At 44.2% G+C, this 15426-nt stretch overlaps 1 protein-coding gene across 1 annotated transcript in view; it reads left to right on the top strand.

Moving 5' to 3' along the window:
- The first annotated feature begins 6523 nt into the window (after positions 1 to 6523).
- Positions 6524 to 15426, top strand: part of LOC123991059 (nuclear receptor-binding protein 2-like) — a 64084-nt gene continuing 55181 nt past the window's right edge. The window contains exon 1 of the mRNA XM_046292219.1: positions 6524 to 7144. Within this exon, the coding sequence (XP_046148175.1) occupies positions 7025 to 7144 (120 nt within the window). The 5' untranslated portion in view covers positions 6524 to 7024. The remainder of the gene's footprint in view (positions 7145 to 15426) is intronic.

Genomic DNA, 15426 nt, shown 5'->3' with positions numbered 1-15426 from the left:
GGTATTTAAGTCTCCATATATCCACTAATTCCAATATATCCATGACATTCATGATTTCCTTAAGTGCCTGAGGGGGATAGTTCGTAGTGTGATTTCCTTTCCGGTCCAAAGAGGTATTTATGACCGTATTAAAATCTCCCACCATAATAATAGAGTCTAGTGTTGCTTGTAGAGTTGATAGATTCTTATATATATTTTTAAAGAAGCTTGGATCATCATTATTCTGACCGTATAGGTTAATAAGCCATATCTGTTTATTGTCCAATAACATATTTAAAATAATCCATCTACCTTGATAATCTGTTTGGACAATTTGCACATTTGGATCAAAATTATTGTTAATTAAAACCATCACCCCTTCTGAATTTCTTTGCCCATGGGACAAGTATATTTCACCCCCCCCCCCCAGTTCTTTTTCCACAAAACTTCATCTAAAACTGTTGAATGGGTTTCCTGTAAACAATATATGTATATTATATTCCTTCTCTTTTAGCCAGGTAAATACTGATGGTCTTTTCTTATTATCTGCTAGGCCATTACAATTGTAACTGGCAATACTTATTTCACCACCTATCATAATGAGACACAACTTTCAATTCTTTTTATCAAAATATATGTTTGTAAACATACCATTAAAAAGTAACATGATGATTGAGTGTCTATATAGCTGTACCATGATCTTTGCCTTTCTACTAAGTAAACCTCCAATTGGTCCCTACTATTCCACCCGCTAAAAGCCCTCCTCATCCCGAGTTGGGTTGTCATCCCAATGCCCGACAGACCACCCTCGACCCCCTGTATCCCATAACCCATAACCGACTGGGATCCATCCTTTGAAAAGAGCACACAGTGCCATTTACCGAATTGAAGTAGATTAACTGCCAAATGCATTTCCATCGCCCTCACCTCAATTTGTATGATATATAGCTGTGGATCATCCTCTATTGTCCCTAGCATCTTTTACTTCTTTGCAAAAGTTGTGGGATACACACATACACCTACACACACTCAACCCATACACCCACACAACCATAAGCTCACTTACTCAACAATTGCACCAGGGTGGCTACTTTGGGTGGCAAAAGGGTGGCTACTTTGAAGAATCTTTGTTTAACACTTTTTTGGTTACTACATGATACCATATGTGTTATTTCATAGTTCTGATGTCTTTACTATTATTCTACAATGTAGAAAATAGTCAAAATAAAATAAATAAAACCCTTGAATGTGTAGGTGTGTGTTAAGTCCGTCGTTAGAAGGAGCCCAAGGTGCAGCGTGGTAGGCGTACATTTGACTTTATTTTCAAATGATACCAAAAAACAACAAAACACGAAAAGTAATGTAAAGCACTGTAGCGCTAAACAACAACTATACAAAGACAAGATCCCACAAACTAGGGTGGAAAACAGGCTGCCTAAGTATGATTCCCCAATCAGAGACAACAATAGACAGCTGCCTCTGATTGGGAACCATACCCAGCCAACAAAAAAATTGAAAACTAGAATGCCCACCCAAATCACACCCTGACCTAACCAAATAGAGAAATAAAAAGGCTCTCTAAGGTCAGGGCGTGACAAAGGTGTGGACTCCAGCCGCAAAACCTGACTCTATGAGGGAGGGTCTGGGTGGGCATCTAGCCTCGGTGGTGGCTCCGGTTTGGGGCGTAGACCCCTCTCCGCTTGCTGATCCCTCCGCTTCTGTGGAACCGGACCGCGGATCGTTTTTTTGGTTGTTTTTTGTTGTTGGATTTTACCCCTTTTTCTCCCCAATTTCGTAGTGTCCAATTGTTGTAGTAACTACTATCTTGTCTCATCACTACAACTCCCGTACGGGCTCAGGAGAGACGAAGGTTGAAAGTCATGCGTCCTCCGATACACAACCCAATCTAGCCGCACTGCTTCTTAACACAGCGCACATCCAACCCGGAAGCCAGCCGCACCAATGTGTCGGAGGAAACACTGTGCACCTGGCAACCTTGGCTAGCGCGCACTGCGCCCGGCCCGCCACAGGAGTCGCTGGTGTGCAATGAGACAAGGACATCCCTACCGACCAAGCCCTCCCTAACCCGGACGACGCTAGGCTAATTGTGCGTCGCCCAACGGACCTCCCAGTTGTGGCCGGTTACGACAGAGCCTGGGCGCGAACCCAGGGTCTCTGATGGCACAGCTGGCGCTGCAGTACAGCGCCCTTAACCACTGCGCCACCCGGGAGGCCCCTAAGGACCGTGGATCATTGCCGGGGCTCCGGACCATAGATCATCGCCGGAGGAACCGGACCGTAAATCGTCGCCGAAGGAATCAGACTGTAGATCGTCGCCAGGGACTTTGGACCGTGGATTGTCGCCGGAGGCTCCGGACTGCAGACCGTCGCCAGAGTGTCAGGACTGCAGACCATCACTGGAGGCTCCGGGCCATGGATAGTCACTAGAGGCTCTGGGCCATGAATCATCACTGGAGGATTCGTTCCATGGATCTTCACTGGAGGCCGGTTGCGTAGAGCTGGCACAGAACGCACTGGGCTGGAGAGACGTGGCCTGGAGGCCGGGTGCGTAGAGCCGGCCAGGATATACTGGGCCGTGGAGACGCACCGGAGGTTTGGAGTGCAGTGCTGGCACAACCAGTCCTGGCTGGATGCTCACTTTAGCCCGGCAAGTGCGGGGCGCTGGCACAGGACACACTGGGCTGTGAAGACGCACTGGAGGCATAGTGCGTAGAGCTGCCGCAGGATATACTGGGCCATGGAGGCGGCTGGAAATCTGGAGCATAGAGCTGGCACAACGTGTCCTGGCTGGATGCTCACCCTAGCCCGGTAACTGCGGGGCGCTGGCACAGGATGCACTGGGCTGTGAAGGCGCACAGGAGACACAGTGCACAGAGCTGGCAGGATATCCTGGGCCGAAGAGACGCTCCGGAGACCAGGAGTGCTGAGCCGGCACAATCCATCCTGGCTGAATGCCCACTCTAGCACGGTAAATGCGGGGAGCTGGCACAGAGCGCACTGGGCTGTGAATGTGTACCGGAGACACAGTATGTGTAACCGCAAAGTATGGTGCCTGAAGGGTCACACGCTCCTCAAAGTGACTGTCTTGCTCCCGACTCCAACCCTTCCAAACTCGTTCGTCCCGCTCCACTGCCAACCACTCCTCGCTCAAACCATCCAAGAATTCCTCCTCGGTCTCGGACTCACCCCTCAGCACCGAATCCCACGTCATCTGCCCCACCCCAAATTTTTGGGGGGGCTGCCTCTCGGGTTTCCCATCGTGTCCTCTCCTCCTGACCACGCTGCTTGGTCCGTTGGTGGAGGAGACCAAGGTGCAGCGTGGTAGGCTTACATTTATTTTATTTTCAAATGACACCAAAAAACAACAATACACGAACTGAACGTAAAGCTCTGTAGCGCTAAACAGCAACTATACAAAGACAAGACCCCACAAACTAGGGTGGAAACAGGCTGCCTAAGTATGATTCCCAATCAGAGACAACGATAGACAGCTGCCTCTGATTGGGAACCATACCCGACCAACAAAGAAATAGAAAACTTGATTGCCCACCAAGACAAAGGTAAGGTAGGATGTGAGTACATTGGCGGTAAACCTAGGCATTGAGTAATGATGAGAGAGATATAGTCTCTAGAGACGTTTAAACCAGGTGATGTCATCGCATATGTAGGAAGTGGAACAACATGGCTAGAGGCTGTACAGTGAAATAAGACAGTGATTACTAACCAGGACAGTAATGGACGGGGCATATTGATATTAGAGAGAGACATGCGTAGTCAAGTGAACATATGGGTCCAGTGAGTGGTTGGGCTGACTGGGGACACGGCGATTCAGACAGTTAGCAGGCCGATGCTAACAAGCTAACAGTTAGTAGGCCGGGGCTAAACAAGCTAGCAGTTAGCAGACCGGATTAGCAAGCAAGCAGTTGGCAGACCGGGGCTAGCAGTTAGCAGACCGGGGCAGGCAAGCTAGCAGTTAGCAGACCGGGCCACGCCTTCTACATTACATTACATTACATTTAAGTCATTTAGCAGACGCTCTTATCCAGAGCGACTTACAAATTGGTGCATTCACCTTATGACATCCAGTGGAACAGCCACTTTACAATAGTGCATCTAAATATTTTAAGGGGGGTGAGAAGGATTACTTTATCCTATCCTAGATATTCCTTAAAGAGGTGGGGTTTCAGGTGTCTCCGGAAGGTGGTGATTGACTCCGCTGTCCTGGCGGCATGAGGGAGTTTGTTCCACCATTGGGGAGCCAGAGCAGCGAACAGTTTTGACTGGGCTGAGCGGGAACTGTACTTCCTCAGTGGTAGGGAGGCGAGCAGGCCAGAGGTGGATGAACGCAGTGCCCTTATTTGGGTGTAGGGCCTGATCAGAGCCTGGAGGTACTGAGGTGCCGTTCCCCTCACAGCTCCGTAGGCAAGCACCATGGTCTTGTAGCGGATGCGAGCTTCAACTGGAAGCCAGTGGAGAGAGCGGAGGAGCGGGGTGACGTGAGAGAACTTGGGAAGGTTGAACACTAGACGGGCTGCGGCGTTCTGGATGAATTGTAGGGGTTTAATGGCACAGGCAGGGAGCCCAGCCAACAGCGAGTTGCAGTAATCCAGACGGGAGATGACAAGTGCCTGGATTAGGACCTGCGCCGCTTCCTGTGTGAGGCAGGGTCGTACTCTGCGGATGTTGTAGAGCATGAACCTACAGGAACGGGCCACCGCCTTGATGTTAGTTGAGAACGACAGGGTGTTGTCCAGGATCACGCCAAGGTTCTTAGCGCTCTGGGAGGAGGACACAATGGAGTTGTCAACCATGATGGCGAGATCATGGAACGGGCAGTCCTTCCCCGGGAGGAAGAGCAGCTCCGTCTTGCCGAAGTTCAGCTTGAGGTGGTGATCCGTCATCCACACTGATATGTCTGCCAGACATGCAGAGATGCGATTCGCCACCTGGTCATCAGAAGGGGGAAAGGAGAAGATTAATTGTGTGTCGTCTGCATAGCAATGATAGGAGAGACCATGTGAGGTTATGACAGAGCCAAGTGACTTGGTGTATAGCGAGAATAGGAAAGGGCCTAGAACAGAGCCCTGTCTAGCAGTTAACAGACTGGTGCTAGCAAGTTTGCCTTTGGGGGACGTCGCGATGGGGGTAAGTCTATTTTTGCCTCTTCGCGCGGTGATGTCGATAGACCAGTCGTGGAATTAGTAGGGTTCCAAGTAGCTCTAGGTAGCTAGTAGGCCGCAGTTAGCAGAATGGGCCTTCGGCGGGCGTTGCGCCTGAGGGACCTGTTGGAATCCTCGGACAGATTATGTCGGTATTCCAGTTGTAGAGGATCAGCGGGGTTCCGTGCCCCGTACCGGCAGTAGAAGGGGTCGAGATATTGTAGCCCAGGAGTGGACTTCGGTGGTAGCACAGGAGCCCTGGCCGGGCTAGCTTCAGGCGAATTGGGGCTTGCTCCGGGATCAAAACGCTAGCCAGGAGTAGTCACCCGGGATTGCGGTTAGCTAGTTGCGAAGATCCAGATGAAAATGTTCAGAGTTTGCAGTAGGAATCCGGGGATATGGGGGGAAAAAAAAGAATAGGTCCGTTATGCTGTGGTTTGAGTCACGTTGTTCGAACTGGTGAGAGCTTTCCAAGCTTTCTGTTAGCTGATGACTGCTAGCAGTGGTTTGCTGACTGATAGCTGGTAGGTAGTTAACTGACTAGCTTCAGTTGAGGGATTCCAGATCCGAAGTAAATATAAATACTTTAGGAAAAAAAGCAGATCCACGCCACATTGGGTGAGGTGGGTTGCAGGAGAGTATTTATAAGTTGAGGTTTAGGAAAATATTTTTTAAAGATATGCGAAGAAAAAGATGTAAAATATATATACAAAAGGGACACGATAGGACAAAGACGTCTGACTGCTACGCCATCTTGGATACAATCTGCGCTGACATCTTAAATAAATGTATGTCTCAGAGCAGACAGAATGTATTGTATGAGATTTTGCAGTGCTTGTATGGGGTGAAACAGGTGGAGGTATTTGGGTAACAGCTCATGTGGGAGTAGAGGGGAATGAGGATGTGGATGTTATCGCCAAGCAGGCTCTTAAACATCCTAATGTTGAGATAGAATTATAAATCCGTAAAGTAGAAGCCAAGGGTTTAATAAGAACAGTGGTTAAAAACAAATGGCAAGAGTTGTGGAACAGGGAGAGAAAGGGAAGACACCTGCGTAAGATCATTGTCAGGAGGAGATGGAGACAGTGGAACATGTTCTATTTCAGTGCCAGAAATATGTGAGGGAAAGAGAGGGATTGTTATTGGATTTGAGGAGTAACGGGGTTGAAAAGCCAGGATTAAGTGAACTGCCGGGGAAATATTCGGGAGTTGTAGTATTTAATTTAGTATTTTCTTTTCTTCTGGAGATTTGATTATTGGGTAGGATTTAGATATTCACTGTCTGTGGTCCACACTCCAGTCCAGCTGGTGGCGATAGTTCCACTTAAAGTTGGTTGCCAACCGCCATATAGAATTCACAGAAGAAGAAGCGAATTAACCAACAACAACAATGACGCATGGTGTTAGGAGATGTAAAAAAATATATACTTTATACGGTCAATGGGAGAGATAATTAACGAAACAAAAGGAGGCAACGGAAGAACAACTTTTTTCCTACATATTTTTTCCATACACATGATTTGGCTCTTCATCTGTGAATACGGAGAGTAGGAGCAACATTTCGCAATCTATTTTGCGTGCAGTTGAGCGCGCAAACTGGACTATAATATTTTCCCTCGGTTAACCTATTAACACGTCTATTATATAATTTATTGAAGCATTTTATTTTAACTTTATCAGGCGTACATTTTGAAGGTATTTTAATGAAACCTTTATTTTTGACTGCTACGGTTTACCCCTGTTCTCACAGCAAGATGTGTTGAGCTCTTTTCTATAGCTGTGTCGTCGGGGATTCTAGACTGCATAGACATTTGCGCTACATTCGAGTGAAACCAACTGGGAAATAACAATAAAAACGGAATACAATGACTATGTCTGTCCCGGAGAGCAATTCAGGGTCCGAGGGGAAGGAGGAGGAGAGTGAAGATGAGAGTGAAATCCTGGAGGAAAGCCCATGCGGTCGCTGGCAAAAGCGAAAAGAGCAGGTTGGTCTATCTGTTTGGTTGCTCCGGTGGCAGCGATTCAACTTGTGGGATACACATATTGACAGTTAAAGGGGAGACAAGAAAAGCATAATTCTGTTTGGAGCATGATTGCCTGGAACATTATTCCCTGATAGGCCTATAGTCTACATCGTAACGAATCTTATAATCATTGGGGTTGGATGGTGATGCCTTTCGGATGGTGCCTTCCTGTCTGTACTCTGTATTGTAGCAGCAGGTACAGCCGATGCATTCCATAGTAGTGGTAGGCAACTACATTCAGCTGCGGCCTTATTTTATGTAGTAATGGATGGTCAGGGGCCAGAACATACTCTGTATTGTAGCAGCAGGTACAGCCGATGCATTCCATAGTAGTGGTAGGCAACTATATTCAGCTGCGGCCTTATTTTATGTAGTAATGGATGGTCAGGGGCCAGAACATAGACACAATGCCTAGTCTACTCCACCCATGCTGTCCCAAAGATTTCCAGCGCACAGCTTTAACCAACCATTTCCAGCACACAGCTTTAACCAACTACTGTAGGTATGTTCGTCTATTGTACTTTAAACAATGTGTATTCAGGTTGCTTAGCATTCAAACCTGGGTCAGTAGGTGCCCAACATAACACCAGGTGGCGGTGTGTTGGACACAGTCACTCCTATATAGAGGACTATAGAGACGGTCTGTCTGCCTGATTTCTGTCACCTTTAGCTTACCTGTGTAATATTGACGTGTTTTGCAAACACGGTCCTGTTTTATTAATTGCTGTGCTGATCAATGGGCAGCTTATTAACGCCTTCAAATTAATATGTAGCTTAATATTGTGTGTATTTGCATTTATTTTTTCAGTAAAGATGGTGATACTACAAATAATACACATTTACTGTAGGCCATATCTATAAATACATACAATGATCTATACACCGTATACATAACATTAGGAACACCTTTCCATGCCAGACTGATCAGATGAATCCAGGTGAAAGATATGATCCCTTATTGATGTCACTTGTTAAATCAACTTCAATCAGTGTAGATGAAGGGGAGGAGACAGGTTCAATAAGTATTTTTAAGCCTTGAGGCATGGGTTGTGTATGTTTGCCATTCAGTGTGTGAATGGACAAAACAAAATATTTAAGTATCTTTGAATGGGGTATGGTAGTAGGTGCCAGCCACACCAGTTTGAGTGCGTTTCGTACTGCAATGCTGCTGTTTTCCCGTGTGTAAAAAGAATGGTCCACCATCCAAAGGACATCCAGCCAACTTGACACAACTGTGGGACGCATTGGAGCCAACATGGGCCAGCATCCCTGGGGAACACTTTCAACACCATGAAGAATCTATGTCCCGACGAATTGAGGCTGTTCTGAGGGCAAAAGGGGTGCAACCCCTTTTCCCCCCCAACTTCGTGAAATCCAATTGGTAGTTAAAGTCTTGTCCAATCGCTGCAACTCTCGTACAGACTTGGGAGAGGCGATGGTCGAGAGCCTTGCATCCTCTGAAATACGACCCTGCCAAGCTGCACTGCTTCTTGACACTGCTCGCTTAACCTGGGAGGCCAGCCGCACCAATGTGTCGGAGGAAACACTGTACAGCTGCCTACTGAAGTCAGCGTGCATGCGCCCGGCTGCCACAAGGAGTCGCTAGAGCGCGATGGGACAAGGACATCCCAGCCGGCCAAACCCTCCCCTAACCCGGGCGATGCTGGGCCAATTTATCATCCCTGGTATTTATTTATACAACTTTCCAAATATACATAACCAACAGTTTACGGTCTAGCTACCTGTATACTTACCACCACTGCACTGGGGACCAACAAACTCCAACCACCTGTTCTGCATGATATAGGGTCTTTTGGCAGGGCATGCAAACCATAGTTGGTCAATCCTTATAGGGCTGCGATCTTTTGCATTGGGGGAGATGAAACAATGGAGCCCCATTCAACGAAGGGAAGTGAATTAGAAGGGGTGATTTGCACTTGGAGTTTGGCAAAGGGGGGCATTATTTTTTTGGACATAATTGTAATCCAAACCCAACCTTCATTTACTCGTTGTGACTTTCTGATGTTCCCAACTTCGTTTTAGACAAGACTGACTTTATGAACAAAATGAGCTTATTGACACTTTGTAGTCAATTGACATTAGAATGAATGCTTCTGACTCAAGTTGATTCCCCCCAGGCCTATTTTTAAAGGGATTTGTTGGTTTTAAGGGGAAGTCTCTAGTTAAAGGTGTATTATACAACATTTCCACATGCAAAGCCTGATTTAAAAAAAAATGCAACCGAAGTCTGTCATTGGTAGTGCTATTGTAACCTTTATTTTGACCTCTGCACACAGGATTCAGTGCAGAGGTGCTGTTTGTTTACATGTAACTTTAGCAAGTAATTTGTCTTCTCAGCAGTTTGAGTTGTGTTCTGTCTGACAGTGAAATATGGCTAGCTCTTACCATAGCTTGGACTATGGAGTAGCTAGCTGTCTAGTGTAGCAGAAGCCCATTGCATGCGTTGTAAGGTAGCAGCGTGACAATTTGACCAAAGTACAGCGTGTCCCACAAAATATGTGTGTATATTTATACATACACATGTGTATTATATGTATGTATGTGTGTGTGTGTGTGTGTATATATATATATATATATATATATATATATATATATATATATATATATATATAATATATATAAATATATAATATATAATATATAAATGCAATGAAAATTGGTCGTCAGCTTGCTTGAAGGGTGTCTTTAGTTGCAAAAATTACCGTTATTTTCCAGTTCATTTAAATGTTGAGCTTGAGGTGATTTCACCCTCAAGCTACTAGAGAGTGTCTGACGTTGGGGGATGTTGGGGGGAAATGAGCTAACTAGCATTCAGCTGACTAGTGTTAGCTAGCTACAGAGGCTAGCAGCTGGACTTTGGGCAAGCAAGCTCATATTACCGAGCTACCTACGTAGTTAATGAAAATATCTGTTTGCATTTATTGATTACCCTCAGCTTGAATACCACCATATAGCTAGCTAGCTACAGTAGCCTAGGTTTGTTCGTATACACTTATTATGCCTGGCAGCCTGGTGCAAACAGCTGTACTGTTGGGCAGCAACTGAGTTGCTGGTCCCGGATTTAGAGCTGAGCTTCGTCTAAAAAAAGATAGCACATCGTTGGTTCTTAAACAGAAATGAGCACTTGAGAGCGATAAATTAGAAGTGTAATCAAAACTGTTGCACCTCCAAATGTATGCAGTCTGAAAGGTGGCAAGTCTAATGGTCACTTTATGGACACTTTAATCTTGTTCTTATCCAACACGTAGATATTGAGGCAGGTTGGGGCAAGACATATTCTTTTTTTTCTTATGCTCAGGACCCAGTATGTGGTTCTCGGTAACGACCGGACTGCTCATGATAGAGGCAGGTAGTGTGTTGTGTACTTCCAATTAAGGTGATTTGTGAATTATCATTGACATTGCTGTCATATTGGCTTAGTTATGATGGTAGGGAGATTTTAATTGAACTTTGAGCATCAATCAATCCCTACTTATTTTAACATTGAGCATCAATCAACCCCAATCCTGACCGGTGCGACAATAATAATCTGGGCACTGTGCACCTGCCAACTCTCCTTCAATTCAAAGTTCAATGCCAATTCTTCTTAAATTCCGGAAAAAACTTCAGAGCAAACGGAACAGCACACCTGTCTTACTATATGTAGGCTATGTATCTGATGCTGTCTGGCAAAAAGAGGAGTAAACTCTTTTTGGCCAGACAGCATCAAATACATGGGCTACACATGCATGTCCTCTGCCTCAACGACGATGGCAGTATAATCAGCAGCACCTGTCTTTTTCCTAAAAAATGCATCGACTCAGGACATTTTTCAGTTAAAAATAAGTCTAGTTTATTTCTCCTTTTCTCTGCCCCGCTTTGAAAGCGCCTCACAGCTTCATTTCAATAAAAGTCACGTTTCCAATCCTATCGCGGGAAACAATGCATGGTAACTCTGTCAGGGTGGAATATTCCATTATTGTGAACCAGTCCGTGGGTGATTAATGACACTTGTTTCTACTATTATGAGAAACTTGGATCATATAACACATTTATTACACATCTATAAGCATTTCATGAATGTGGTTTAACAGGTCCCAACCGCATAATGAAAGGTTAATGAAAAATATCCATAGCATATCTATAGCACTTTCATGTCATGCTATGCAATAGCTCATATTTAGATATCTTAATAGATGCATCATTATAATGAGTGCGTAGTGTCATCATTATGGCTGTTCTCACAAGTGTGCTTCTTCCAAATGCCAAAAGGCCAAATGACATTTAGAAAATCATGCTGATATATAGCCTGTATTACCCCCATTCTCCCCACCTGCCGGTATAGGCCCGTGATTTACCTTATTCTTCTCTCTGAGGCCAATGGTGCATGAAGATCACCACAGGGTTGGTGCATTTTGTTAAATAAAATTGTGTAGTTTGAGGGTCATCGATTCATTCGTAACTCAAATATGCTAACTTAAATAAACAAATTGCGAAGACAGGTAATCCAGCTCATAGGAGCTATTGAATGGCATTTTCTGTGAGTTTGGACATATACAAGCGATGTGAATGAGATACATTGTGCAAATGAACAAAGTTTTGATGTATGCTTGTCTGAAGGAAGAACAGTACTGGCTCTGCAGCAGCATGTATATACTCGCTTTGACTGTGTGGAGTATTGAGTTTGGTCTGCCTGCTCTGCTCCGAGAAGATGGTGGACGTGTATACAGGAGAAGATGGGGGAGGAGCAGACTGGCTGAGAACAGAGAGGAGAAAAAACGCAAGGAAATCAAAAGATAACTCCTCCAAAGGGCTTTGACTTCTCCAACACAGCAGAAGGTTAACACAATACGATGCCCCGTCACCTTATTAATTCAGCCACTTACTTAGATAACTAGCAAGTTAAACTTAGGGATCACATTAATGCAGAATTCTTCGTTTTTCACACAGGAAATCTACACAGAACCAAAATTCTTCTTATTGTAACTTCTGCTCCGCATCAGACAAATTTTGTGCTTCGTTTGCACTTTTCCACTTGGATGAGAATTCACGAAGGGCATTCTATCAGCAGACAGCGCTCTGACTGATGTGTAGCTACTTTTCTCCGGTGCTTTTATCAGTGTGCCCGCCTACTTTTCTCAGGTAAAATGCCAGCTTAAACAAACATTAGGAAATGTAACTGGACATATTTTTTCTGAGTGGCCGAGTTAGATTTTATAGCAGATTTAAATTCAAAACTATGGCAAGACCTGAAAATGGTTCAATAACAATGATCAACAACAAATTTGACAGAGTTTAAGGATTTTGAAAAGAATAATGGGTAACAATGCTAGTGTGGAAAGCTCTTAGAGACTTACTCAGAAAGACTTCCAAAGATGATTCCAAAGGTGTCTGCCAAAGGTGATTCTAACATGCATTACAGGGGGTTGAATACTTCTTAGGGTTTCCCAAACTCAGTCCTGGGGCCCCCATGGGTGCACGTTTAGGGATTAGACCTATCACTACATAGCTGGTTCAAATAACCATCTCATCATCAAGCTTTGATTATTTGAATGAGCTGTGTAGCGCCTGGGCAAAAACCAAAACGTGCATCTATGGCAGGCCCCAGGACTGAGTTTGGGAAACCACTACCTCTCTACTAAAGAAAATTCATGTTAAACAAATGTTAGAATCTAAGAAGATAATAATGATAATATGGTTCAAGGTAAATGGCAAATTACAGCACAAAATAATGCTAATAATAAGAGAAATCGTGTGTCTTGTTAATAGGGGTAAAGGTAAGTATCTGTCGTTCTGCCCCTGAACAAGGCAGTTAACCCACTGTTCCCCGGTAGGCAGTCATTGTATATAAGAATTTGTTCTTAACTGACTTGCCTAGTTAAATAAAGGTAAAATAAATAGGCAATGTCAAAATATTCAGGTGATATTTGGGTGTCTTTGAATCCAGAAACACATCAAATCTACGCAACAACATTATAGAATTGAGGATAGTGAAAAATCAGAGTTTAGCCTCTTAGCATCCAAAGTGTCTAATGATTATTTTCTTACATTGTTGTGTCTCAATGGGCCACTAGGCTATAAACAAGAGCTAAATGCAATGGTCAAGTCACTCTGAGGAAGATGTCAGCTTGATGTCGAAACGTCAGTCGCCTATTCACATCCTGTACAATTGATTTATTTTCGCTCACTTTAATCCATCTCAGCTTTTTTGTTGTTGAGTGCTCCAACTCCTTTCTACCTCGAATTAGTCCTTTTGGAAGTGTTTCTTTGTAAGCCCTTCTCATGATTTTAGTAATTTTGTTATTGAACACCCCTCCTTTCCCTTTGGTGGCTGAAGCGCAAAAGGCCCACCTGAACTCTGGTCTATGTATAAATTCTATGAACTCAAAGGAAAGTCATCTATTTTTCCATTCATAAAGCATTTATATCTAAGCATTTAATGGTAATTATAGATCAGTGGCAGTTTGCATTTAAAGGTCAATGTATGAATTCTATGCAGTCAATTTAATGTAATTTCTAATACCTTATTTACGTAAGTTTTCAGACCCTTTTCAATGAGACTCGAAATTCAGCTCAGGCGCTTCCTGTTTCCATTGATCATCCTTCAGATGTTTCTACAACTTGATTGGAGTCCACCTGTGGTAAATTGATTGGACATGATTTGAAAATGCACACACCTATTTATATAAGGTACATGTCAGAGAAAACCAAGCCATGAGATTGAAGGAATTGTCCGTAGAGCTCCGGGACAGGACCGTGTCAAGGCACAGATCGGGGTAAGGGTACCGAAACATTTCTGTGCAATCGAGGGAGAAGGACTTTGAGGAAGGTGACCCAATGGTCACTCTGACAGAGCTCCAGAGTTCATCTGGAGAGGGGAGAAACTTCCAGAAGGACAACCATCTCTGCAGCACTCCACCAATCAGGCCTTTATGGTAGAGTGGCCAGACGGAAGCCACTCCTCAGTAAAAGGCACATGACAGCCTGCTTGGAGTTTGCCAAAAGGCACCTAAAGGACGCTCAGACCATGAGAAACAAGAATCTGGTCTGATGAAACCAAGATTGAACTCTTTGGCCTGAATGCCAAGCGTCACATCTGCAGGAAACCTGGCACCATCCCTACGGTGAAGCATGGTGGTGACAGCATCATGCTGTGGGGATGTTTTTCAGCGGCAGAGACTGGGAGAATAGTTAGGATTGAGGGAAAGATGAACGGAGCAAAGTACAGAAGGATCCTTGATGAAAACCTGCTCCAGAATGCTCAGGACTCTGAGTCTCTGAATGTCTCTGAATGTCCTTGAGTGGCCCAGACACAGCCCGGCCTTGAACCCGATCGAAAATCTCTGGAGAGACCTGAAAATAGCTATGCAGTGACACTCCCCATGCAACCTGAAAGCTTGAGAGGATCTGTGGAGAAGAATGGGAGAAACTCCCCAAATGCAGGTGTACCAAGCCTGTAGCGTCATACCCAAGAAGACTCAAGGCTGTAATTGCTGCCAAACGTGCTTCATCAGTACTGAGTACTGAGTGAAGGGTCTGAATACTTCTGTAAATGTGATATTTCAGTAAAAAAAAAAAAAACATTTGCAAAACAACTGTTTTTGTTTAATCTTAATGTAGTATTGTGTGTAGATTGAAGGGGGGGAACAGTTAAATACGTTTTAGAATAAGGCTGTAACGTAACAAAATGTAATGTAACTTTCCGAATGCACTGTAAATAAGGTATCTGTTTTTTATTTGGAATAAATTTGCAACAATTTCTAACAACCTGTTTTTGCTTTGTCATTATTGGGTATTGTTTGTAAATTGATGAGGAATTGTTTTATTTAATCTGTTTTATAATAAGGCTGGAACGTAACAAAATGTGGAAAAAATGAAGGAGTCTGAATACTTCCCAAATGCACTGCAAGACTACACAGCCTCCCATAATTGTATGGTCCTGGGAGGGGCCAAGTGCTTATATGTACAGTTGAAGTCGGACGTTTACATACACCTTAGCGAAATACATTTAAACTCAGTTTTTCACAATTCCTGACTTTTAATCCAAGTAAAAATGCCCTGTCAGGCCAGTTAGGATCACCACTTTATTTTAAGAATGTGCAATGTCAGAATAATAGTAGTGATTTATTTAAGCTTTTATTTATTTCATCACGTTCCCAGTGGGTCAGAAGTTCAGATATACTCAATTAGTATTTGGTAGTATTGCCTATACTTTTTTTTAACTTGGGTCAAATGTTTCGGGT

This window comes from Oncorhynchus gorbuscha, linkage group LG12 (assembly GCF_021184085.1).
Source record: "Oncorhynchus gorbuscha isolate QuinsamMale2020 ecotype Even-year linkage group LG12, OgorEven_v1.0, whole genome shotgun sequence".
NCBI classification, from domain to species: Eukaryota; Metazoa; Chordata; class Actinopteri; order Salmoniformes; family Salmonidae; genus Oncorhynchus; species Oncorhynchus gorbuscha.
The sequence above is the reverse complement of the archived record's forward strand: the minus strand, read 5'-3'. Positions and strand labels throughout refer to the sequence as shown.